The sequence below is a fragment of the Lissotriton helveticus genome, chromosome 1_2, assembly GCF_964261635.1.
Source record: "Lissotriton helveticus chromosome 1_2, aLisHel1.1, whole genome shotgun sequence".
Lineage (NCBI taxonomy): Eukaryota > Metazoa > Chordata > Amphibia > Caudata > Salamandridae > Lissotriton > Lissotriton helveticus.
The window spans coordinates 303823441-303849901 of record NC_136058.1 but is presented as its reverse complement, the minus strand read 5'-3'; the positions used below and the strand labels follow the sequence as shown (position 1 = coordinate 303849901).

Below are 26461 nucleotides of genomic sequence, written 5' to 3'. Positions count from 1 at the left end.
TGGGTGTTTGGGTATTGTAAGGGCTCAGATATAGTTTTGGGTTATGGGGTACAGGGGTAGTTTTAGGATAGGTATGGGTTTTGGGGTACAGGGGTATTTTTAGGGTTCAGGGCTAGGTTTGGGTTTTGGGGTATAGGGGTATATTTAGGGTTCAGGGGTAGTTTTGGGGTACAGGGGTATTTTAAGGGTTCAGGGCTAGGTTTGGGTTTTGGGGTACAGGGGTATTTTTAGGGTTCATGGCTAGGTTTGGGATACAGGGGTATTTTAGGGTTCAGGGGTAGGTTTGGGGGTACAGGGTTATTTTTAGGGTTCAGGGGTAGGTTTGGGTTTTGGGGTACAGGGGTATTTTAAGGGTTCAGGGCTAGGTTTGGGTTTTGGGGTACAGGGTATATTTATAGGGTTAAGATGGGTTAGTGTTTAAGGGTGTTGGGGTATTTTAAGGAGTAAGGGTGGGTTTTGATTATGGGGTGCAGGGGTATTTAAAGGGAGCAGGGTGGACACCCGGAGCTGGAATGTACAGAACCTGGGAAGAAAAAACAATGAAATATTTGGCACAACGCTCGCTTTTTTTTCCCTGTAATCCCGCGTCCCCCCACAGCACACGCCCACAGCACACGATATGAGACATGGCATGAAGGGCGGAATGTGAAAACTGCAGTTGATGGCCGGAATGCACAACAATGTCATACATTCACCCCAGTACAGAGATCTGGCCCTAAATCCATCGTTTTTTTGCACTCCACACCACCCCAGTTCAGACATATGCATATGCAAATCAGCCATGACCCTGTGCTTCATGGGAACAGTCCAGCCCGAAGGGCGGAACGTACCACACGCCCCCAGCATTTGTCACACACCCACAGCACAACGCAGACACGCCCACAAGGGACTACTTTGCTGGCACGTTCTTTTACCTTTTAAATGTATATGGTCGGTGTCTGCATAGCCTATGTCCTTCTGCTGCAACTGCCCTTTCCAACGCTGTATTGGGTGTTGATTGGTGCTGTGGTTCCCGAGATTACCCGCCTCAAAGGTTTGGGCTCTCTCTTTATTATGTTAGTATGGATAATATATTGCCTAGGCCACAAAGAACCTGCCTGAAATCAGGTTTACAATTGCAAACAAATAAGTAGCTACCTCAATATATATTTGACAGACGATAACTTGATTCTAGCCACTTCAGGCTCCTAGAGATACCCCATCCCCCAGTTATCAACACTGTTCTCTCTTTCTAGGCTCGCCGCAAACCCTTTTTAGGTTTCGCCTGGCGTCCGCTGCGCAGCAGCGTTCGCGCAGGCGAAATCTGTTGATCTACACTATGTGGCTATGTTCCGCCTCAGTCTACCATTGGCTAGCTCCATTAATGGAGGCTAGCCATTGGAAGACATTGTTGTCCGTCACTCTTCCCCCGTCAGGACGCGAATCGGGGGCGTTCCCGTGCGTTTTTTTAAGTCTCGCCCCCTTTTTCCGTCACCCGCCCCTTTTTTCGTCACGGCATTTGGTTTTGGTGTTGATTACGAGTCTTAGAGGTAAGACGTGTTTATTATTTATTTAGACGTGTTTATTATTTATTTTTTAGTAATTTTGTTTAGAGTTAAGCTATGTTGACTCTCCTTTTAATGTTTTTAAGGCTTTCTGTGTCCCGTCGTTGACTTTACTGCTAATGTGTGTTTATTTTTTTTAAGGCTTATCCTGTGTCCCGTCGTTACTGGCTGTCGTCTCCGTTTCCCGTCGTCCATGTATTCCTTTCCTATATTTTTAGATGTAATCCATTTTGACTTTGCTGCAAATGTGTCTTTATTTTAAATTCACTTTTTAGCCTTAACACGTCGCGAATTGGGGGCGTTCCCGTGCATTTTTTTAAGTCCCGCCCCCTTTGTTCGTCACCCGCCCCTCTTTACGTCACAGCATTTTGTTTTGGTGTTCATTACGAGTTTTAGAGGTAAGACGTGTTTATTATTTATTTTTATTAGTAATTTTTGGTTTAGAGTTATGTTGACTCTGCTTTTAATGTTTTTATTAAGGCTTCCTGTGTCCCGTCGTTGACTTTACTGCTAATGTGCTCCCCAGTCACAGGGCTGCGGATGGGGCGTCGAGGGTCACGTAAAAGACATTATGGAGTTCTATAGCACTACACGGCCCTGGCGTGGTTCCTGAAGCTGGGAGATCTCTTCGGGAACCTGCTGCAGTAACAATATCTATTGAGCGTCATAACACAGCCGTCGAATGAAAAGCAATAATGGAGCTCGGCGTCCTGGCCGCTCACCTGAATCAAATACGTAATACTTTCATTTTTGGAAATATTTTAGGATAGAAGTATAGCATGGCAGACACGCACAGAGATAAATAGTTATATACGCACACTCGCACATTTTGCAAACGTAGCATTAATATATGCTCATCAATATATATTACTCATCAGTTTTCAAACATAAACAAAAAAAATTGTCATGGAGATTGTCAATAGCTCTAACTTTTTGAAAGGCGAAACCGTTGCGTTGTAAATGCTTGTTTAAGTTACTTGTTTACACTTGATCTTGTCCGTTAAATTCGAGGTTATCAAGTTGTTGGATCACATGATGTCAATATCAATAAGATATCAATCTGCTTAGTTTTGCGTTGCATAGCACAATGCTGCAGATAACAATGCTTATAGATTCGGCCATTATTATCTGTTACAGCCTTATTCTGCCTCGTTGTCCCTAAATCATCAGGTTATGTCATTAATTTTGAAAACCTCTAATTGGATAAAGAATAATTCTTAGTGGGTGGAAGCTAAGTAAGGAGGAAGGAGCGAGTGGCGTTTACTCTCTTGGCCAGCCACTTGCGACTTCCACTGTCACTTACTAATCAAAGGTGGGTTTGAAGAGGGCAAGGAATGGGACTGGAAGCTGAAGGAGGGCCTTGGTTAATCTTTTACTTTATCTTAGGCTGGTTACTGCTTTTAACTTCAATCGTCGCTTTCTCCTCTTTCATCACTCAGTCACTGATCTTTGCTAGGCAACTCAAATTAATCTTTATAGCTATACATAAACGCTCTCGAATAGGGTACCGATTATACGTAAAGGTCACAATGGTTCACCTCCAACAGTTATTGCATGTACTAAGGTTTAGAGTCTAACCTTCACACTTGCGCCCTTTCTCAATATAGTTACCATTAAAGTAGTATCAAGTCAAATTCAAAAGATACTTTATTTCGGCCTCGCAATACCTTAAAAGCACAGATAAAACATTTGAAAATTCAGTACAATTTCAGTGTAAAAAGTTTTTATATACACATAAAAATATGAGAACATTAAATGTTTAAAAAGTATTAAATAGCCTGGTAGGTGCTAAGTATCTCGATCATATAGTACAAAGTCGTATGTATTAAAAAACAGATTGGAATACAGAGTCCCGAATCGTAGTAAGTGCATAGAGTGCGTGGTTTAGACTTGACCTTTCTTTAGAACTGCACGGCGAGCACACCACATTGAGAACAGGTAGCGAGAAACTGAATATACAATTGGCATGCCAGCATCCTATTTTAGGATCCTGTAAGCAATGGGAGGTTCCAAGGTTCCTACAAAGCTGTCGTAACCAACAAACCCTTATTGCCTTGTAGGTGGGGCAGAAAAACAGCACATGCAAGTAAGTCTTGGTACAGTTTTTACATGACGGACAATCTTTCGTAGAACTACTCCCCCACCCCCACCCCCCACTTATAGGTAACAGAGGTTTTTTTAGCAAGGGAAGGCTGTATGTCATCAATGCTAGATTCTAAGATGTATTGCAGTTTAACTTCTAAAAAGGATGATGTAAGTTTTCCGGTCCTGGGGCCCCTCAGTAATAAATTGAGATGGTGGTCGTTAACCCCTCCCACGCTTATGACGGAACCGCTCCGTCATGGCCCTCGGGTGGGCTGTGCTGGTGACGGAGCGGTTCCGTCATGGCCCGCTCGCCGCGCCTGCGCGGCGCTGATTTCGCGCCTGCGCTGACGCTCTAAAGAACGGGCGGGCCATGACGGAACCGCTCCGTCACAAGCACAGCCCACCCGAGGGCCATGACGGAGCGGTTCCGTCATAAGCGTCGGAGCGCCGCGCGGCCGCCCCACTCCCTTAGCGCTGCGGCGGAATTACCGCCGCAACGAAAGGGTTAAATTTTTCTTGGTGTTGCCAAACAACTTTCTTCCGGGCTATCCCATAGCTCTCCCATTCCAATGGCTAAGAAGGAATTCTTCATATAGATGAGCCAGGGTATTTTGCTTGCTCCCCTGAGGTTTGCCACCTCCCTCAATTCCTCCTTAAACATAGATAATTCTGGAGTACTCCATAGGCGGCCCCAGTAAAGTAGAGGTCTAAGCGCAACCTCCAGTGCCATTGGGCTGACACCCAGATCCATTCGGAGCAGAGTTAAAGGGGTACTACTGGGAAGTCCCACCAGCTGTCTGAGACAGGAATTTTCGATCCTGGCAAGTTGTTTTGATGGCCTGTAACCCCATGTAGGAGAGTAGGGTCTGCAATCCTATGATCACCCAGATTTTTGCTTTTTGCTGCACTGGTTTACGACTTTCCCTGGCTGTGGGCCTGCTAATCAGACCCACAGCCTAGCTGTTCTCTCTATCCAAATTGTACTCAGGTACCGAATTGGCACTGGGCCCTCTCCAAGTCCCTGTACCCAGGGCTGAGGTGCACCCAGAAGTCTCCCAGGGGCTGAAGCATGTATTATGCCACCCCTGGATTGACTAACTAAAACTGACACAACTGGCTGCACGACAGCTGGGGCAAGGTGGTGTACTCACCCTTTGCTTTAGATATAGTATACCTATATCTAACCCTAAAATGGACACACAGATCTCCTATCAGTCACTCCTATGGCAGGCCTTAACAATCCTGAAGGCAGAGTGCTTGGAATCGTGTGAGATGGTGCTCTGGCATGAGCTGAGCCTGTCTGCGGCTTTCGGGACCCATCCCTTAGCCGTTTCCATGATATCGCATACCATATACTCTTAAGTGCATTATAATCCTCGCGGTTAAATGCCAACTCTGGTATCGCTTTATCAAAACATGTCGAGTAAGGTGTCATACGAATTGGAATACTAACCCCTCGCCAATTCTGGCGACGGGGTTAGCATTCCACCCTTCTAGAGGGACACGACATGTATGTAACCCCTAACCCCGGTTAAAGTCAAACAGAGCCTCAGCTCCACAAAATGGATGCTGCCACCGAGACACAAGTCTGCCCTCCTGCTGCTGGGAGTCCTCCCAGAGCAGGAGATAAGGACAAAGGGTTTCCTGCCAGGGGCGGTGCCAGCACCGTCCCAGACAGGGTTTTGTGTATTGTAGGTAGGCAGGGCTTTAGAGGAAGGTGACTGCACGTGGCACCCCGGTGCTCACTGTGCATAGGCTGGCTGGAACCAGTTCCAGGGTCACTCCAGACCCTGTGCTGGGGAAAAGCCCGCCAAGGAAGTGGGTGTAACCACCCCCCTCCTAGTCCCACCCCTAGGGCAGGACTTAGTCGCGTGCCAGCCCCTTTTTACAGGATAAAGGTAGGAACTGGCCCCCTTCCAAATCAGATCATCTTTGAATCCTGAAACTACTTTCCACGAAAGGAACTCAAGACTTCTTCCTAAGATTTCTCCCTTGTGACTAAGGAGTAGTCACCCTGCATCCGCAGGCACCATCTACAGAACACTGCGGTCTGCTGCAAGTCCTTCCTCCGGAATCCGACTGCCCAGCTCGACGAGAACCGGCTTCCCTGGCACCTCTGACCTCTACCTACATCATCAGTCACGCTGAGATTCGTGGGTGTGACGAGACCTCGAGGGACCGGCCATCTTCAAGACTGCACGACTTCTGAACAACAAGCCCGCCGAGTGAATTCCTGGTGAGTGCTTTGGGGTCCGAGAAGCCCCCACCCTGAGCAGCTCCAGCACCGAAGAGCAGCCCCCCAGCATCTCCACGATCTGCGTGGGGCCCTCCTGCTTTTTACTGCTCACCGCGTTGTTTGGCTACTAGCCCGCTGGCTTGTGGCCTTCCTGACGACGCCCGACGACATTTCTGCTGCTGGTCTGGTTGCTCCAGACTGGCCCTTGCTTCCCTCCATCGGAGAAGTACCCTGGCCCCTCCTGGTCCGCCCAAGACGCCATTTTAGGTCCACCGCGTGGGCCTTGCATTTGCCAAGACTTGTTGCCCAATCCTGGGTCCAGCGACGTCGACAGCAAGAACCTTCGTGGGACAGCTCGCACCTCCATCCTGGTCGCCGACAACGCCTCCTGGTCCGAGAGACTGCAGAGCCCAGCAGCGCCCACTCACCTGACTGCGGTGACTTCGCCCGGTGCCATCCTGGTGCCCACTTAATCACTGGCTAGTGATTCAAGAACTTGGTCCCCTCTGCTTTCAGGTTTTCTTCTTCCTTGATCCAGGCTTGGATCCATCGAACTTTTCTTCACTGGTCGCCTGCCAGCAACTTCTTCCTTCCAGGCTCCTGGTCCGGCAACGAGATCCCCGACGTCTTTACAGACCTATGCAGCTGCAGCCCCTGGGCTAGGTAACTTCGGCACTCCGGTGTCCCAGCATAGCCTCACTATCCAAGGGTCAGGATCCACTGTCGTTTTCTCCCTACCAGGTCGGGTTCGCCCGTGAACACTAACTTTGTGAATTCTAGCTTCCATAGACTTTGTCCCGCATCCCGCGTGAGAGTGCACACTCTGCACCCGAGTCCCCTGGGCCTCCTAGTAGTAATCTAACGATTCCCTAGTCCAGTCCTAGCGATTCCAAAGCCTATTAGAACTGTTACTTACCTGCTAGTAATTCGCATTCCACTTTTAGAGTATATGGTTTTTCGTGCCCCTCGGGCATTTGTGTATAACGTGCTAACTTAAAGTATTTTCGTAAGAGTTTTGTTGTGTGCTTAGCTCCCTGTCTCATAAAGAGCCAGGGTAGTCTTGTTATAAATAAATACACTGTTTATTTTCATAACAACTTGTGTGGTGTCCTTTCACTGGGTGTTCAAGGGGTAATGTGATGGTAAAACAGCTGGCTTAACACGCCCTCTAGAGTCTTAGCCTTAGACTGCTCGTATCCATGCTACTAGGATAGCTGGTCTATAAGGTTGACTTACAACCAATCATCAATAAGGGTTGTTTGGACTGATATATAGTGATCACTAGAATAGTGAACACTGCACATCAGGCCAACTTCTCACATTGGTGAGCAGCGGTTGGGATTTGAGCTTGCTGTTGTTTTACCACACATGCCCTAAGAATATCTTGTGAAAGATCACATAAGTACTAAAGGTACATATAACTTAGCTTAGAATACTCTGAGTTCTACTGAACCAGCTGTTGTAGCTCCTAGGGCCTAGCACACCCTAAACTACAACTCTAGCAAGGGATCAGTAGGCAAACATATAGTGTAGGTAAGTGCACCACTTACACCTCACTAGAAAAGCATGTCTACCCAGGGAGATTCTACTGAGACTCCCCTGGTCAGTGTTGACCCTCCACAGGTCACTTCAAGATATGCAGCTCTCAGTTTCCAGGAGATGAGACAGATCTGTGTCTCCAGAAAACTGAAGCAGGGGTCTAACCCCACCATTCCCTTTCTGATAGGTCTCTTAGAGACATATGATGCCAGAAAGCTTTCTCAGTTACATGAGAACATGCCAGCCTTAGAGGGAACCTCTGGGGATCCAGACCTCCCCAACACTGCTACAGCAGTTGAGGAGGAGGAGGATCAGGAGGAACTCTCTGGGGATGAGGTAGACAAAGGTCTTGAGGTAGTCAGAAGGCTAACTAGGACCAACTTAGACTTACTTGGGCTAGGATCTGGGGGCCCCCCAGTACTAACCCGAAGTGGGCCTAACCTTGGAGTTAGGAGAGATAGATCTCTTTCTAGGGACTCCAATAGATCTCTGCACTCTAATGCCTCTTCTCAGGGGAGAAGGAATCCTCCACAGAGGAGATTCACTTCCCCTCAGAGAAGGGAGCATGAAGCTAGGATGAGACAAGCTGAACTGAGGATTGAAAGGGAAGAACTTGCCCTGGCCAAAGAGAAGCTTGCCTTTGCTAGAGAGCAGCAGATAAGTGGGTTAGCACCCACTGGTGGCAGCAATCTCCCAAGAGATAGAGAGAAGGGTTTAGACACTAAACACCTGACTAAGATAGTGCCCCCCTTTAAGCAAGGGGATGATATCCAGAAATGGATGGCTGCTCTGGAGAGGGCCTGCACTGTGCAGGGCATTCCCCAGAGTCAGTGGGCAGCTATACTGTGGCTCTCCTTTGATGGTAAAGGTAGAGATAAGCTCCTCACTACAAGAGTGGAGGATGCTAACAATTACCAGGTCCTGAAGAATACACTGGTTGATGGGTTTGGTTTAACCACTGAGCAGTACAGGTTGCTGTTCAGAGATACCCAGAAAACTCAGTCTCAGGACTGGTCTGATTTTGTGGATTGTGCCACTAAGGCTTTGGAGGGCTGGTTGCTGGGTAGCAAGGTTACAGATTACACAGGATTGTATAATCTAATGATGAGAGAACAAATTTTAAACAATTGTCAGAACCAGTTGCTGCACCAGCACCTTGTTGATTCAGATCTGACCTCTCCCCAAGAATTGGGAAAGAAGGCAGACAAATGGGTCAGGACAAGGATCAAGCAGAACCAGAACCAGAACCAGGGTGGTCAGAAGAAAGCAGACCAGAAGGGTAATGTTAAGAATGAGCAAAATGACCAGAAGTCTTCACCAGGTCCCCAACAAACCAAAGAGGGTGGGGGTCAGGCTTCCCAGAAGAAAAAGACTCAAGAAGGCCAGTCAAAAAGGTGGTGCCAGTACTGTAAAAGTAAATCTCACTGGTTTAGTGAGTGCACCAAAAGAGGAGGACAAACTCCTGCCACTACAGCCCCTAAGGCAACTGCACCCCCTAGTACAGTCAGCAGTGGTAGTGTACCTCCCAAGGCATTAGTTGGGTTAACCTTGGGTACTGAGGGGTCTGACAACTTAGTTGGCACACTCACTCAGGCTGTCCTTGTCTGTACAGGGGATATGGATATGTCCCCTGAAATCAGTCCCAATACGTTGGGCAAATACAGGCAGACACCTTTGATAAATGGCAAGATGGCTCAGGCCTATAGGGACACTTGTGCCAGTGTCACCATGGTGACACCTAACTTTGTGGACCCTGGACAGATCATGCCAGGTACTGATTTCCTGGTGACCAATGCCAGCAATGTCACTACTAGTCATAGTGTGGCAATTGTAGCTTTCTCCTGGGGTGGAGTGAAGGGACAAAAGAAAGTTGTAGTCAGTTCAGACCTCCCAGTTGATTGTTTGTTGGGCAATGATTTGGAGTCATCACAATGGTCAGAAGTGGAGCAGAGGACTCACATGGAGATGTTAGGCTTGCCAGCACATGTGCTTGCTGTGACTAGGTCACAGGCCAGAAAATGCCCCACTGAACAGGTGCTGGATCCTGAAATTATGGACCAGACACCTCCCAAGAAGAAGAGCAGTAAGGGTAAGGCTTTGCCTTCCCCCTTGCCCCAGGTTGAGGATCAAGTCTCTGAGGAGGCTGATCTGAGAGAGCTGAGGGAAACTGAGCCTAAAGAGCTTGAACTTGATCAAGTTGAGTTTCTGGGCTCAGGGGGACCCTCCAGAGCAGACCTGGGGAAGGAACAGTTGAGCTGCCCTTCCCTTGAACCCCTCAGACAGCAGGCTGCTGCTGAGGCTGCAGGGAATGCCACAGGTGCCCACAGGGTATACTGGGAAGATGGACTCCTGTACTCTGAGTCAAGAGACCCCAAGCCTGGTGCAACCAGGAGGCTGGTCATCCCCTTGTCTCTGAGAGGTTTCCTTCTCACCTTGGCCCATGAGATTCCCCTTGCAGGTCACTTAGGTCAGACAAAGACTTGGGACAGGCTTGTCTCACACTTTCACTGGCCCCATATGAATGAGAATACCAAGGAGTTTTGTCGCTCCTGTGTCACTTGCCAAGCCAGTGGTAAGTCAGGTGGCACAACAAAGGCCCCCCTCATACCACTACCTGTGGTGGGGGTTCCCTTTGAAAGAGTGGGGATTGACATTGTTGGTCCAATGGAACCCCAGACAGCATCAGGGCACAAGTTTATACTGGTGGTAGTGGATCATGCCACCAGGTATCCTGAAGCTATTCCCCTTAGGACCACTACAGCACCTGTAGTGGCAAGAGCCCTAGTTGGAGTGTTCTCCAGAGTGGGTTTCCCTAAGGAGGTCGTTTCTGACAGAGGTACAAACTTCATGTCAGGATATCTGACTGCAATGTGGAAGGAGTGTGGTGTGAACTACAAGTTCACCACACCCTACCACCCACAATGCAATGGGCTTGTTGAGAGATTCAACAGGACCCTCAAAGGGATGATTCATGGACTACCTGAAACTCTTAGGAGAAGATGGGATGTCCTGATCCCCTGCCTCTTGTTTGCTTACAGAGAGGTCCCACAGAAGGGGGTTGGCTACAGCCCTTTTGAGCTTCTGTATGGACATCCTGTAAGAGGACCCCTGTGTTTGGTGAAGGAAGGATGGGAGAGACCTCTCAAAAAGCCTGCTACCAACATAGTGGACTATGTACTTGGTCTCCGCTCCAGGATGGCTGAGTATATGGAAAAGGCATCTAAAAACCTTGAGGCCAGCCAAGAACTTCAAAAAGCTTGGCATGACCAAAAGGCTGTTCTGACTGTGTACCAGCCAGGGCAGAAGGTGTGGGTGCTGGAGCCAGTGGCCCCAGCAGCTCTGAAAGACAAATGGTCTGGGCCCCACACCATCATTGAGCAAAAGGGAGAGGTTACCTACTTGGTGGACCTTGGAACTCCCAGGAGCCCTCTGAGTGCTCCATGTTAACAGGCTCAAGGCATATGTTGACAGGAAGGACATGAGCTTGCTCATGGCCACAGATGAGGGACAGGAGGAAGAGAGTGACCCTCTCCCAGACCTGCTCACTCAGAATCCTGATGATGGATCAGTTGATGGTGTTGTCTTTTGTGGCAGCCTCACTGAACATCAGCAACAGGATTGCAGGCAAGTCTTGCAATCCTTCAGACATATGTTCTCTCTGACACCCAGCCAAACTGATTGGTGTACCCATGATGTTGACACTGGAGACAGTCTGCCTGTCAAGAGTAAAATCTACAGACAGCCTGATCATGTTAGAGACTGCATCAAAACTGAAGTGCAGAAAATGTTGGAGCTGGGAGTCATTGAGCCCTCAGATAGCCCTTGGGCTAGCCCAGTAGTTCTAGTGCCAAAGCCTCACACCCAGGGTGGTAAGAGAGAGATGAGGTTTTGCGTAGACTACAGAGGCCTCAATGCAGTCACTAAGACTGATGCCCACCCAATACCAAGAGCAGATGAACTTATAGATAAATTGGCTTCTGCCAACTTCTTAAGTACATTTGATTTGACAGCTGGGTATTGGCAAATCAGGTTAGCTGAGGAGGCCAAACCCAAGACAGCATTTTCTACCCCTGGAGGGCATTATCAATTTGTGGTAATGCCCTTTGGACTGAAAAATGCACCTGCCACCTTCCAAAGGTTGGTGAATCAAGTCCTCACTGGGCTGGATGACTTCTGTGCAGCTTATCTTGATGATATTGCTGTCCTTAGCTCCACCTGGGAGGATCACCTGGTCCACCTGAGGAAAGTGTTAGAGGCCCTGCAAAAGGCAGGCCTCACTATCAAGGCCACAAAGTGCCAGATAGGGCAGACACAGGTTGTATACCTGGGCCACCTTGTAGGTGGAGGCCAGGTTCAGCCACTGGAGAGTAAGATACAGGCCATCAAGGACTGGACTCCTCCAATCACCCAGACTCAGGTTCGAGCTTTCTTGGGCCTGACTGGGTACTATAGGAAGTTTGTCAGAAATTATGGGTCCATAGTGACCCCCCTTAATGACCTGACAAGCAAAAAGATGCCAAAGAAAGTTCAGTGGACAGCAAGCTGTCAGAAAGCATTCAATGACCTAAAGCAGGCCATGTGCACAGCACCTATCCTCAAGAGTCCAGATTACTCCAAGCCATTCATTGTCCAAACAGATGCTTCTGAGTTGGGTGTGGGAGCTGTTCTGTCTCAACTGAATTTTGATGGTAATGATCAGCCTATTGCTTTCATTAGTAGGAGGTTGACACCCAGAGAGAAAAATTGGTCAGCTATTGAGAGGGAGGCCTTTGCTGTGGTCTGGGCCCTGAAGAAGCTGAGGGCCTACTTGTTTGGCACTCACTTCACCATTCAGACAGACCATAAGCCCCTCTTGTGGCTAAATCAGATGAAGGGTGAAAACCCCAAACTGCTTAGGTGGTCCATTTCCCTACAGGGGATGGATTTTACAGTGGAGCATAGACCTGGGACTGATCACAGCAATGCTGATGGGCTCTCCAGGTATTTCCACTTAGAGCAAGAAGACTCACCTGGTCAAGGTTAGTTTATTGTCCCAAAGTTTGGGGGGGGGGTCATGTAGGAGAGTAGGGTCTGCAATCCTATGATCACCCAGATTTTTGCTTTTTGCTGCACTGGTTTACGACTTTCCCTGGCTGTGGGCCTGCTAATCAGACCCACGGCCTAGCTGTTCTCTCTATCCAAATTGTACTCAGGTACCGAATTGGCACTGGGCCCTCTCCAAGTCCCTGTACCCAGGGCTGAGGTGCACCCAGAAGTCTCCCAGGGGCTGAAGCATGTATTATGCCACCCCTGGATTGACTAACTAAAACTGACACAACTGGCTGCACGACAGCTGGGGCAAGGTGGTGTACTCACCCTTTGCTTTAGATATAGTATACCTATATCTAACCCTAAAATGGACACACAGATCTCCTATCAGTCACTCCTATGGCAGGCCTTAACAATCCTGAAGGCAGAGTGCTTGGAATCGTGTGAGATGGTGCTCTGGCATGAGCTGAGCCTGTCTGCGGCTTTCGGGACCCATCCCTTAGCCGTTTCCATGATATCGCATACCATATACTCTTAAGTGCATTATAATCCTCGCGGTTAAATGCCAACTCTGGTATCGCTTTATCAAAACATGTCGAGTAAGGTGTCATACGAATTGGAATACTAACCCCTCGCCAATTCTGGCGACGGGGTTAGCATTCCACCCTTCTAGAGGGACACGACATGTATGTAACCCCTAACCCCGGTTAAAGTCAAACAGAGCCTCAGCTCCACAAAATGGATGCTGCCACCGAGACACAAGTCTGCCCTCCTGCTGCTGGGAGTCCTCCCAGAGCAGGAGATAAGGACAAAGGGTTTCCTGCCAGGGGCGGTGCCAGCACCGTCCCAGACAGGGTTTTGTGTATTGTAGGTAGGCAGGGCTTTAGAGGAAGGTGACTGCACGTGGCACCCCGGTGCTCACTGTGCATAGGCTGGCTGGAACCAGTTCCAGGGTCACTCCAGACCCTGTGCTGGGGAAAAGCCCGCCAAGGAAGTGGGTGTAACCACCCCCCTCCTAGTCCCACCCCTAGGGCAGGACTTAGTCGCGTGCCAGCCCCTTTTTACAGGATAAAGGTAGGAACTGGCCCCCTTCCAAATCAGATCATCTTTGAATCCTGAAACTACTTTCCACGAAAGGAACTCAAGACTTCTTCCTAAGATTTCTCCCTTGTGACTAAGGAGTAGTCACCCTGCATCCGCAGGCACCATCTACAGAACACTGCGGTCTGCTGCAAGTCCTTCCTCCGGAATCCGACTGCCCAGCTCGACGAGAACCGGCTTCCCTGGCACCTCTGACCTCTACCTACATCATCAGTCACGCTGAGATTCGTGGGTGTGACGAGACCTCGAGGGACCGGCCATCTTCAAGACTGCACGACTTCTGAACAACAAGCCCGCCGAGTGAATTCCTGGTGAGTGCTTTGGGGTCCGAGAAGCCCCCACCCTGAGCAGCTCCAGCACCGAAGAGCAGCCCCCCAGCATCTCCACGATCTGCGTGGGGCCCTCCTGCTTTTTACTGCTCACCGCGTTGTTTGGCTACTAGCCCGCTGGCTTGTGGCCTTCCTGACGACGCCCGACGACATTTCTGCTGCTGGTCTGGTTGCTCCAGACTGGCCCTTGCTTCCCTCCATCGGAGAAGTACCCTGGACCCTCCTGGTCCGCCCAAGACGCCATTTTAGGTCCACCGCGTGGGCCTTGCATTTGCCAAGACTTGTTGCCCAATCCTGGGTCCAGCGACGTCGACAGCAAGAACCTTCGTGGGACAGCTCGCACCTCCATCCTGGTCGCCGACAACGCCTCCTGGTCCGAGAGACTGCAGAGCCCAGCAGCGCCCACTCACCTGACTGCGGTGACTTCGCCCGGTGCCATCCTGGTGCCCCCTTAATCACTGGCTAGTGATTCAAGAACTTGGTCCCCTCTGCTTTCAGGTTTTCTTCTTCCTTGATCCAGGCTTGGATCCATCGAACTTTTCTTCACTGGTCGCCTGCCAGCAACTTCTTCCTTCCAGGCTCCTGGTCCGGCAACGAGATCCCCGACGTCTTTACAGACCTATGCAGCTGCAGCCCCTGGGCTAGGTAACTTCGGCACTCCGGTGTCCCAGCATAGCCTCACTATCCAAGGGTCAGGATCCACTGTCGTTTTCTCCCTACCAGGTCGGGTTCGCCCGTGAACACTAACTTTGTGAATTCTAGCTTCCATAGACTTTGTCCCGCATCCCGCGTGAGAGTGCACACTCTGCACCCGAGTCCCCTGGGCCTCCTAGTAGTAATCTAACAATTCCCTAGTCCAGTCCTAGCGATTCCAAAGCCTATTAGAACTGTTACTTACCTGCTAGTAATTCGCATTCCACTTTTAGAGTATATGGTTTTTCGTGCCCCTCGGGCATTTGTGTATAACGTGCTAACTTAAAGTATTTTCGTAAGAGTTTTGTTGTGTGCTTAGCTCCCTGTCTCATAAAGAGCCAGGGTAGTCTTGTTATAAATAAATACACTGTTTATTTTCATAACAACTTGTGTGGTGTCCTTTCACTGGGTGTTCAAGGGGTAATGTGATGGTAAAACAGCTGGCTTAACACGCCCTCTAGAGTCTTAGCCTTAGACTGCTCGTATCCATGCTACTAGGATAGCTGGTCTATAAGGTTGACTTACAACCAATCATCAATAAGGGTTGTTTGGACTGATATATAGTGATCACTAGAATAGTGAACACTGCACATCAGGCCAACTTCTCACACCCCATAATTCCGCTCCATAAAGGGTAGCCCCTCTTGCTTGCGCCTTATATATTTCCAATACTGGCCCCCAGCATCTTGTGTACACACTTCCTCTGCTGTTTCGCAAGGCCCACTGACGTTTGCGTCCGATTAAGACAAGCCTTCCTAATTTGATCACCCCACTCCATTTTCTCATTGAGGGATAATCCCAAATATTCACATACAGGGACTTTCTCTAAAACTACTCCAGCTAGTTGTGGATTGGATCGTTTTGAGTGGCCTGCATTGAACACCATATATTTTGTTTTCTGGGTGTTAATTTCCAAGCCCCTATTCTTACAAAATAGATGAAAAATATCCAAAACCCTTTGAATGCCCGTCGGTGATCTTGACCGCAGGAGGGTATCATCTGCGAACATCAAGGCAGGTACATTGCGACCAACAATTTTAATGGCGTCTATGTCCCCTCCCGCTGTCAATGCTCCCACTAGAAACAAAAGAGGGTTTAGGCCAAAACACTCCCCTGTATCATACCTCTCTATGGGTATGCAGTCAGTGAGGTCTCCATTCTTCCCATATCTAATTTGAGCGTAATTGTTCACATGTAATCTTTTCAAGATCTCGCATAAATATTGAGACGCCTCTAAATCCTATAAGATAGCCCATAGTTTTTCCCTGGGAACTAATTCAAAGGCCGATTTTAAGTCCACAAAGATCACGTTGAGACTGCCACCCTTCAAAATCACTGTTTCCAGTGCAATAATTGAAACTTGGTCAATTGTGGACATTTTTGTTTGAAAGCATGCCTGGTAAGGGCTGAGAATAGAAGACTCCTCCATCCAGTTCTGCAATCGGTCCAGAAGCACTGGAGCAAAGATTTTTTGTGCAACATAGATAAGGCTAATGGACCGGTAGTTCGCAGGATGGAGGGTTGAACCCTTCTTAAAGATAGGGATGATTTCCGCCCCTAGCCATGTTATGGGTATCTCCATTCCCCGTAGAACAGGGTTGAAAATGCTCCAAAAATAAGGAGCTTAAACGCTGGGTTCAGTGAGATAAAGATCTCCAGGGATCTTATCTAGCCCCGGAGCCTTTGGAGGTATTACTCGAGCAATTGCAGCCGTAACCTCTTTTAGAGAGATTGCAGGAGTTTCTGGGCTGGCTGGGTTTAGGAGGGAGATGTGAATTTCAGCTTGCTCAGAAGTACCCTCTACCCTGGAATAAAGTGCCTGATAGTGGGCCCTCCAGACCGCGGCACCCAAATTAGGTTTGAATGCATGTTTATCCTCCTTTGTGTTTGAGGGGCATTCCTCCGTAACTAGTCCCGTCAATATAGCACCTCCTACAAGTCCCATAACTTCTATACAGGGCACTGAAAGTAGGGAGTTCTGGGCAAAAATTGGCGGGCTGGTTACAACCCTATTAGAACCCTTACTTCAAAAATTTAACCGAATTGAAAAGAGTATTGAAAAACTTGAACGGATGTAGCAGCCCCTGCCGAGCCAGTCAGAGCCGCACATTAGTCAGCCCCAATTGACCAATCCTTGCCATTGTTATTGCCCCACAAAGAGCACACAAATAATTGGAGACGACAGGCCCTGGTTTACACAAATAGGACCCCTAAATCCTGGCTCTGCGATAGCACCACAAATAGGTCAGTTGGCTCCCCTGTCCATGAGCCAGAAGAAGACAGGCATGCCCATTGCGCATCACAAGTCGCAGGCCCCAGTACGATTCAGGAATGACTAATAAATATCCAAAATGAACCCTTATCTGGACGATTAAGACACGAAAAAACAAGGGAAACACCAATGAAAATTGTACAATATAAGGCATCTCACACAGTAAAAGGTATATCTGATACAAACACCTTACACCGAAAGCAACTCCTTATACGATAGTGCTAGCCAACGTTCCCATGTTGCCTGACGGCAGTAGGAACACTGGTCTTCTCTCAAAAACAAAGCACTGGCCCTGCTAAGTTCGAGGTCTTGAATATCCTCCCCACTCTTGACAGAATTCAAAATGGTCAGACGGGTTGGTTGGATAGGCAGATCCAAAAAGTTGCTAGGGGGTTATTGTGGGGTGCTATCTTTTGGGTCGCCCAACCTTGTTCAAACATAACTTGATAGGGTGGGAAATTGGAAAGTTGAGCAAACCGGGATCCACATTCTACCATTGGGGTTCTTTTACAAGCCACCTCGCCACAAGCAGTCGCTATTTGGGATGGATGGTGGTGGGGGATGGAACTAACCTAAATATAATATCCCAGTGAACAACCACTATGCGGCCCTCAGTACTATGGGGGGGGCCGCATATTTTTCAAAGTTCACTTTTGTGAATTGGTTATATGCACTTTAGCATGTGAAGGTAAAGTTGTTTTATCAAAGGGTTGTGGGTGCAGTAACTAACTCGGCTACTTGGTGGAGTAGGAGTTTTTGCATGAATTCCATGTTTTCAATGTAACAATGTGATGCGTAGATAACAAATCTCTTGCAAACTCCGCTGGCGGAGCGGAGTTCTTTGCCCACGGTTATCATTTTCATAATGTTATACAGAGGCAATCTAATCCCCAGAGGAACCCAAGGAGCTCTGCAGATCTCTTGCATCAGAGGCGTCAATGCTTCAGAGGGCTCCACTTGGAGCAGACGGATTCTCTTGGAATTACCAGATCCCGTCTGTTCACAGTGGCTCTGGATAGAGCGGTGTCACTCTGTTGGGATTTATCGAGGCATTTACGTCTGTTTATTGTGGCCCAGGGTCATGTTACTGATATGGAGAGGACTGCAGTGCTCATGCGGCTTCTTATATAACATTTTGCGCTAGCGCAATCTTAAGTTGGTGTTCCCTCATTTGTATGGGGCGTGTGGTCCATGCAAGGAAGGGGCCGCATTGCTTTTGAGCCTGTGATATATTGTAGCCACTCATGGTGCAGATGCAGAGGAGCTGTCGGGAAGGGAACTGGCTGGGTGGTACATAGAGAGAGCCTACAGTCAGTCTGTCCCTCCCAAGGGAGTGCACGGGGTTCACTTTGACATTGTCTTACAAGCGTGTGTAGTAACACAGTGCGCCCAGCTGTGTACTATTCTTGCTCCACTTCAAACTGGACAAGACTGGTGGCTCGAAAAAGCCAGTCTGACTTCTCTAATGCGTTCGAGCGCGCGCACACGTGTGCATGTCCTCAGTAGGGTGCATTGTTTCGTTCTGCACCTGGCACACCCAGTGGAGCGATGAGACGTATTTGCACCATAACCATAGAAGTATTCCTCCAAAGCTGCTTTCCAGGAGTACTTTCGGTTTTTAGCATTTTACATTATAAGTTACAACTCCCGCAAAAGTATTTTAAAATCTGTACTTGAACATATTTACGTTTTTGCTTGTATTAATATCCAAGAGTAGTGCGATTTGCACCCCAAAACTGGTTCTGTAAAGTTGTTTTTTCCATAGAGCAACTTATTTTTTCTACATCCCCTCCACTTTTTGGAGTGTTCCTCGTCATTTCCACCGTGAATATAGATTTACTCCTAAGCTTGCCGCATGTACGTTTTCAGCAATGTTCAGGGTGTGTGTGAACCATGAAAGTGGCAGTACTCACAAATACCTGCATATTGGGGTGTTTACAAGCAGCATAAGGCATTCCCGCTCTCGAGGGCCAGCCTCCTAAAAGCAGATATTACGCTCACTTGCACTGAAGTGTATAAAATTTGTTATACAAGGGTACAACTATGGCATCTGAAAAAGAGGTCAAGCGGGTGGTGACTATGGTGAGCGACCTGCTTGTGTTTTTTTAATTATACTAAAATTATTCCTGTACTCTGTTAGAAATAGAACCTCCCCTGTACGGATAGATAAAAATTACAAACATTAAACTTTTTCTCCCCCTCTTTCTCTCACCACCCCTGGTTCCCCTGTCTCCACCCTCTTTCCCATCCCCTCTCTCCCACCTCTCTCTCTCTCTCTCTCTCTCTCCACTCTCTCTCTCTCTCTCTCTCTCTCTCTCTCTCTCTCTCTCTCTCTCTCTCTCCCTTCCCTCCCTCCCCCTCCCCCTCTCCCTCCCTCCTCCTCCCCCCCTCCCTCCCTCCCCTCTCCCTCCCCCTCTCCCTCTGTGTGTGGGAGGACCATCCTGGCGCATGCCTGGATGGAACAGTGTGCCCTGGGTGGAGCCGTGTGGGGAGGTCCCTCCAGGCTCATGCCTGGGTGGAGCCGTGCGTGGAGGGCCCTCCAGGCGCATGCCTGGGTGGAGCCGTGTGGGGAGGTCCCTCCAGGCGCATGCCTGGGTGGAGTCGTGCGTGGAGGGCCCCTCCAGGCTCATGCCTGGGTGGAGCCGTGTGGGGAGGTCCCTCCAGGCGCATGCCTGGGTGGAGTCGTGCGTGGAGGGCCCCTCCAGGCTCATGCCTGGGTGGAGCCGTGTGGGGAGGGCCCTCCAGGCGCATGCCTGGGTGGAGTCGTGCGTGGAGGGCCCCTCCAGGCTCATGCCTGGGTGGAGCCGTGTGGGGAGGGGCCTGGGTGGAGTCGTGCGTGGAGGGCCCCTCCAGGCTCATGCCTGGGTGGAGCCGTGTGGGGAGGGGCCTGGATGGAGTCGTGCGTGGAGGGCCCCTCCAGGCTCATGCCTGGGTGGAGCCGTGTGGGGAGGGCCCTCCAGGCGCATGCCTGGGTGGAGTCGTGCGTGGAGGGCCCCTCCAGGCTCATGCCTGGGTGGAGCTGTGTGGGGAGGGCCCTCCAGGCGCATGCCTGGATGGAGTCGTGCGTGGAGGGCCCCTCCAGGCTCATGCCTGGGTGGAGCCGTGTGGGGAGGGCCCTCCAGGCGCATGCCTGGGTGGAGTCGTGCGTGGAGGGCCCCTCCAGGCTCATGCCTGGGTGGAGCCGTGTGGGGAGGGGCCTGGATGGAGTCGTACGTGGAGGGCCCCTCCAGGCTCATGCCTGGGTGGAGCCGTGTGGGAGGGCCCTCCAGGCGCATGCCTGGGTGGAGTCTTGCATGGAGGGCCCCTCCAGGGTCATGCCTGGAAGGAGCTGTGTGGGGAGGGCCCTCCAGGGTGGAGCCGTGTGGTGTGGGCCCTCCAGGCGCATGCCTGGGTGGAGCTGTGTGGGGAGGGCCCTCCAGGCGCATGCCTGGGTGGAGCTGTGTGGGGAGGGCCCTCCAGGCACATGCCTGGATGGAGTCGTGCGTGGAGGGCCCCTCCAGGCTCATGCCTGGGTGGAGCCGTGTGGGGACGGCCCTCCAGGCGCATGCCTGGGTGGAGTCGTGCGTGGAGGGCCCCTCCAGGCTCATGCCTGGGTGGAGCCGTGTGGGGAGGGGCCTGGATGGAGTCGTACGTGGAGGGCCCCTCCAGGCTCATGCCTGGGTGGAGCCGTGTGGGGAGGGCCCTCCAGGCGCATGCCTGGGTGGAGTCTTGCATGGAGGGCCCCTCCAGGGTCATGCCTGGAAGGAGCTGTGTGGGGAGGGCCCTCCAGGGTGGAGCCGTGTGGTGTGGGCCCTCCAGGCGCATGCCTGGGTGGAGCTGTGTGGGGAGGGCCCTCCAGGCGCATGCCTGGATGGAGTCGTGCGTGGAGGGCCCCTCCAGGCTCATGCCTGGGTGGAGCTGTGTGGGGAGGGCCCTCCAGGCGCATGCCTGGATGGAGTCGTGCGTGGAGGGCCCCTCCAGGCTCATGCCTGGGTGGAGCCGTGTGGGGAGGGCCCTCCAGGCGCATGCCTGGGTGGAGTCGTGCGTGGAGGGCCCCTCCAGGCTCATGCCTGGGTGGAGCCGTGTGGGGAGGGCCCTCCAGGCGCATGCCTGAGTGGAGTCGTGCGTGGAGGGCCCCTCCAGGCTCATGCCTGGGTGGAGCTGTGTGGGGAGGGCCCTCCAGGCGCATGCCTGGGTGGAGCCGTGTGGGGAGGGCCCCTCCAGGCTCATGCCTGGGTGGAGCCGTGTGGGGAGGGCCCTCCAGGCGCATGCCTGGGTGGAGTCGTGCGTGGAGGGCCCCTCCAGGCTCATGCCTGGGTGGAGCCGTGTGGGGAGGGGCCTGGATGGAGTCGTACGTGGAGGGCCCCTCCAGGCTCATGCCTGGGTGGAGCCGTGTGGGGAGGGCCCTCCAGGCGCATGCCTGGGTGGAGTCGTGCGTGGAGGGCCCCTCCAGGCTCATGCCTGGGTGGAGCCGTGTGGGGAGGGGCCTGGATGGAGTCGTGCGTGGAGGGCCCCTCCAGGCTCATGCCTGGGTGGAGCCGTGTGGGGAGGGCCCTCCAGGCGCATGCCTGGGTGGAGTCTTGCATGGAGGGCCACTCCAGGGTCATGCCTAGAAGGAGCCGTGTGGGGAGGGCCCTCCAGGGTGGAGCCGTGTGGTGTGGGCCCTCCAGGCGCATGCCTGGATGGAGTCGTGCGTGGAGCGCCCCTCCAGGCTCATGCCTGCGTGGAGCTGTGATCGGAGGGTTCTCCAGGGTGGAGCAGTGTGGAGGGCCCTCCAGGCACATGCCTGGGTGGGGCAGTGTGTGGGTTGAATGTGCTGCACATGAATGGCCCTTGTATATTCCTCTAAGACTGCCCGAGTCCTCAAACAAATGGTTTACTTGAAGATCATTACTTGAAATGGGTGGCACACAGTAGAGGGAAAGCTTGAGCTTTATATAGAAACAAGAAGGTGCCAGTGCTTAATTTGAGCTGGTGTGGTCCGCAGGCACTCATTTGTGGGGACCAGCACTTATTTTTCCACTGGAAGTGAGAGCGGTAGAAGCTTACAAAGGGGAAAGGAAGAGAAAGACCGAAAAAATGTCACAAAGGGAGAAAGCAGTAGCATACACAAGTGAGATAAAGGAGTAGGGAGTGTCTGGTTGTAGATTAATGAAGCATAAGGTGGATTTAAGACTTTGCAGCCTTGGTATTTTCGGTGTGCCGACATGTAATGCCACCAGTCACAAGCTTCGGAGCGGAGCTTTTGGGCTCCAGCACTCATTCTTATACATATTAAGCACTTGCAGGTGTAAATTTATACAAGCGCTTGTCTCACCAGAAGCAGGCCCTCCGTACATGAAGTAAAATGCTGCCACTGTGTCACACACTAAATTTAATATCACTAAATCCTGATCTTGTTTTTTTGCAGAACTGTTTGATAAGGAGTGATGAGGGAGTCTTCTCTGCAGTGGTGGGAGACTTTGGACTGGCTGAGAAGATCCCAGACAACAGGTAGGTGAACTCCCTGCAGGAGCTAGGGCTTAAGTACTAGTAAAGGGTATTTGACCAGGATCACATGTGTTTAATGTTCGCTTTCTGTTAACTCATAACTAAGGTTCTTACTCTAGAAGGTTTCCCCATTCATTTACACCTTATGAAAGTGCCTTACAACTGTGGCTCACACAGAACCCTAAGAAAAACACCCAAAGCGTGTGATAGCGCACATGTTATTGCACTGTCTTCCCCATTCTGATGAACAGGGTCACAAAACTGGCACAGGCCTGTGGTGTTTTTTTAAATGTATTTATTATTAATTTTTTTCAAGTCCAGCCTATTAGGCAGCACATGCATTGTCTGTTGCGAGGCACATTTTTACCTACCAAGAACATAGGAGTTTGGAGTCTACCCATGCTGGTGTTCTTTCCTCATAACTCATTTGCTTGCTTAATAATCATTTTTCTGCTTGTCAATCTTGTTTGCCCCTTCCATAAAGCATTGCCTCTTTACCATCTCTTTAACTGGCTGGCATTGCTGCTTCCATTGCTTGCTTTTCAAGCGCAACTTCTTTCAATTGTGTGAAACACTCCATGAAAGTTCACTTGTTTACCAATAGTCTCCCTCGTGTTTTATTTGCTGCCCTTGGATTTTTAGGTCTCGGCTAGCGTAGGCTGCGCATGCGCAGTCTCGCTTGCGAGATCTTATGTTTTTGGGTAGATTTCACTAGCGGGCTTTAAGCCCCGCCCCTCTTTTCCATTGGCCGGCGTCACCGTTTAGGCTAAACGGTGGCCAGCCATTGGAAAAGAGCTTCCAGTGACGTATTCTTTTCTCTTTGAGCCGTCCTACTTGGACTGGCTCACTTGACTTACTCCCGTCGCAAAAGGAATCTTATCTTTATTGGCCCATGTGTTTCACATTTGGTCAATATACCATTATGAAGAGAAGTGGCGGAAAGTGCAAGTGCTTATGAAATGTGGTGCGTGACACGTATAATGTAATAAATTCTATGGGACAGGTTATTTGGCGGTGGGTTGCAGGTATGCCGATGGTAATATAGGGTGAAATTACCTATCCCTGAGGATGTCAAGAAATACAGAACTATAGATATAAAGTGCAAATCAGCTGCAAGCCTTGGCTTGGAGTTACTACTTGTGTGTAACTAAGCCTAGTCACATATAAATATAATTTATATATTAGATGCTAGTAGTTGCCTACCCTAGACGGGGTTGTGCAAAGGATGCAGATAAAGTGCTGAGATATAATAGCATGTGCTGACAATAATGTGCAAAATATATTCAGTTCAATAACTAGATTATTCAATGAAATACCTGAAAATAGCAGCATGGTATCATATTGCTCATACCTGGATGAATCCAGTATGTAACTATTGTGCAAATCAGCTAGACAAAAAGTGCCTGAGTGCAGCAGCGTGGTATGTGTAGCGGAATTATGGACAACATTAAAAAATGACATTGTCAAGAACATCATAAATAAAGTTGCAGATAAAACTATGTAAAAAGTTACATAGTCATATACGCAGTCTCCAGTAAAAAAACTCCCAAGAATGCCAATAAAAACCAAGTTGTCTAAAAGCCCATCACTACAGTTAAAAAACAAAAATCAGTGGCTAAACACTGTGTAAGATCGGGGATAGAAAACACGGTTATAAATATTGGATAAAAGAAGTTCTCTGCAATCGATACATAAAAAACTGTGTACACTCATAGTAAATCATCCGACATATACCAGGTCAATGTATTAAATGCAAAGTTGGCCACTATAGATGAATATACAATTGATCATTCAGGACATAGTCTAGATTGTGAATTGGTGTTACAAGAAATTGTGCAAATCTTCGCCTGTGTTTAATCCATTTGGCATCTTAGTGTCTAGTGTCAAGATGTATTGAAACTCTAGCTGAAGTAATCTTTTTTCCCTGTTCCCCCCTCTGAGAAGTTTGGGAACCGCATTAATGACATAATAAGTAAGGTCTTTGAAATTGTTATTATGTACCAGATTAAAATGGCGGGCCACAGGATAGTTATGATCTGTATTGACAATGGCGCGCAGGTGTTGTAAAATGCAGTTCAACACCTGAAGCTTTGTGCTGCCCACATACTTGAGGTGACAAGTACACTCAAGTATGCAGACCGCACATTCAGTGCGACAAGTGTAACGACCCTTGATCTCAACTGGTTTAGGATCAAATGCATCGGTATATTCAGTTTTATTTATACCGAATTTGCAGGCCCTGCAATTGTTGCATTTGTAAAAAACGCTTTTAAGGGAGAGTCAGGTAGTGGGTGCCTTGATTACTTCTGGGCTAGTTATCACCAGGCTGTCGAGCATGGAAGGTGCCCTTCTAAATGTAATCGAGGGGGAGTCAGGAAGTATCCTGGAAAGAGTCAAGTCAGTTTTGACAATGTGCCAGTTCTTGAGGATAATTTTCCTCACTTGGTATTCCTGGTCACTGTAGGTAATTATTAATCGTATTGTGTTTGATTCAGCTGGATTAACAAATGTAGTAACAGGCTCAGGATGGTTGATAGTGACCCCTGGCCTCTCATTAGAATTTGCCTTCGTGAGTGCTGCCAAAAGATCCCTGTTGTTGTAACCTCGTTGTAGGAATTTTACAAAGGGCTCTGTCTGGCAGTTTTTTTTATCTATTTCAGTGCTGCAGATTCTATTTATCCTGAGAAACTGCCGATAGAATATATTCTTTCAATGAGACATCTGAACAGGCTTGGTTCTTGGATTCTTAGCAGCTCTCTGGTGCCACTGTGTGGTTGATGCCAGGGCTCCATATGGGCATGGTGTCTTACCAAACACTGAAACATACCGTAGCAAAACTCGTTGTTGGATTCCCTCTAAAGTCATTGGTGGGAAGTGAAGAGTTAAACGTGGGTGTAAGTCTATGATGCTCGGACTAGTATATGAAGTGCCCGCAGTGAGAAAATCTCTTCAAGGAGTGTCAAGAGATGGCTACAGGGCCACACCACAATTTCCGGACTGCACCAGCACGCTTTTTAGGTCTCTGCTAGCGTGGCTGCGCACATGCGCAGCTCGGTCGCATAGATTGAAGGATTCTGAGAGTTTCGGTATAGGGCTTCAAGCCCCGCCCCTCTTTCCCATTGGCTGGTGTCACCATTTATGCTAAACAGTGGCCAGCCCTTGGGAAAGAGCTCTTTATGACGTAGACTTCTCTCTTTTTGAGCCATCCCACTTGGACAGCTAGTCTGCCTTCCTTCTGCCGTGAAAGGTTTCTTATCTTTATGCGGCCATGTGTTTCAAACACATGGCCCCGTAAAGACAAGAGATCGAGTCTTGTTCAGGTATGCTTTCCTCTAACAGGCCCTCAGCTGTGTACTGATCAGGGATGGGAGAAAGAGAAGCATGATTATGGGAACTACACAAGCTTGTTCAGAGAAAAGGCTGCACCCCAGGTACTTGATGAACCGCCACAAACCAGACAGGATTGCCTTTAACCATATCAGGCAGGCAGGCCACTTCCTCTGAGAACCCCATAGCCAGCAGCAGCTCGGAGATCTCTGCCTTTCACTCGGGTGAAACCTCTGATGGCGTGGGAAAAGAAAAGTCGAAGACTGGACCTCGGGGGTTAAAAGCTCTAACCCGTACTCTCTACACTGCTGGCACCGCCCCTAGCATTGGCACATTAAAGGGCCGGACTCGGGGACTTGGAGGGCGCTGGCACAAAGAGGTGGGGAGCTGGCATAGAGGTACAGGGACTCTTCGGCACAGATTCAAAGCGCACTCCGCATGGCAGACGGCCGGCATAGGTACACAGAGGGCTTGGCATGGGCACACCGAAGGCTGCTCGGTTACAAAGAAGGCTTTGACACAGGCGCACAAGATAGTGCGACATTGCATTGAGGAAGACTGTGACGTAGCAGATAATAAGACACCGGTATGGAGGTGGACAATAGCACAGGTACAGAGGAGAGGCAAGGAACGGCATGGTACAGGAAAGGACCAGGCACACTTACAGACAACAAAGACCTGCACCGACGAGACAGTTACGGGTACAGCAGAAGCTACAGTACAGAGGAGGAACAGGGGAAGCTCGGGCATGGGGGAGTTCTGCAGAGGGTATACTATAGAACTAAACACAGGCACGGCGGCGACCTCCGCATACGTATTTGGAAGCATAACTACAGGC

The 26461-nt window shown here is 49.8% G+C and overlaps 1 protein-coding gene across 2 annotated transcripts in view; it reads left to right on the top strand.

The window, feature by feature from the left end:
• The window catches only part of TESK2 (testis associated actin remodelling kinase 2), a 599416-nt gene that overhangs the window by 455390 nt on the left and 117565 nt on the right, over positions 1–26461 (top strand). For both annotated transcript variants that reach the window (XM_078671787.1, XM_078671788.1), the window contains one exon: positions 22217–22299. In XM_078671787.1, coding sequence (XP_078527913.1) covers positions 22217–22299 — 83 coding nt within the window. The remainder of the gene's footprint in view (positions 1–22216; positions 22300–26461) is intronic.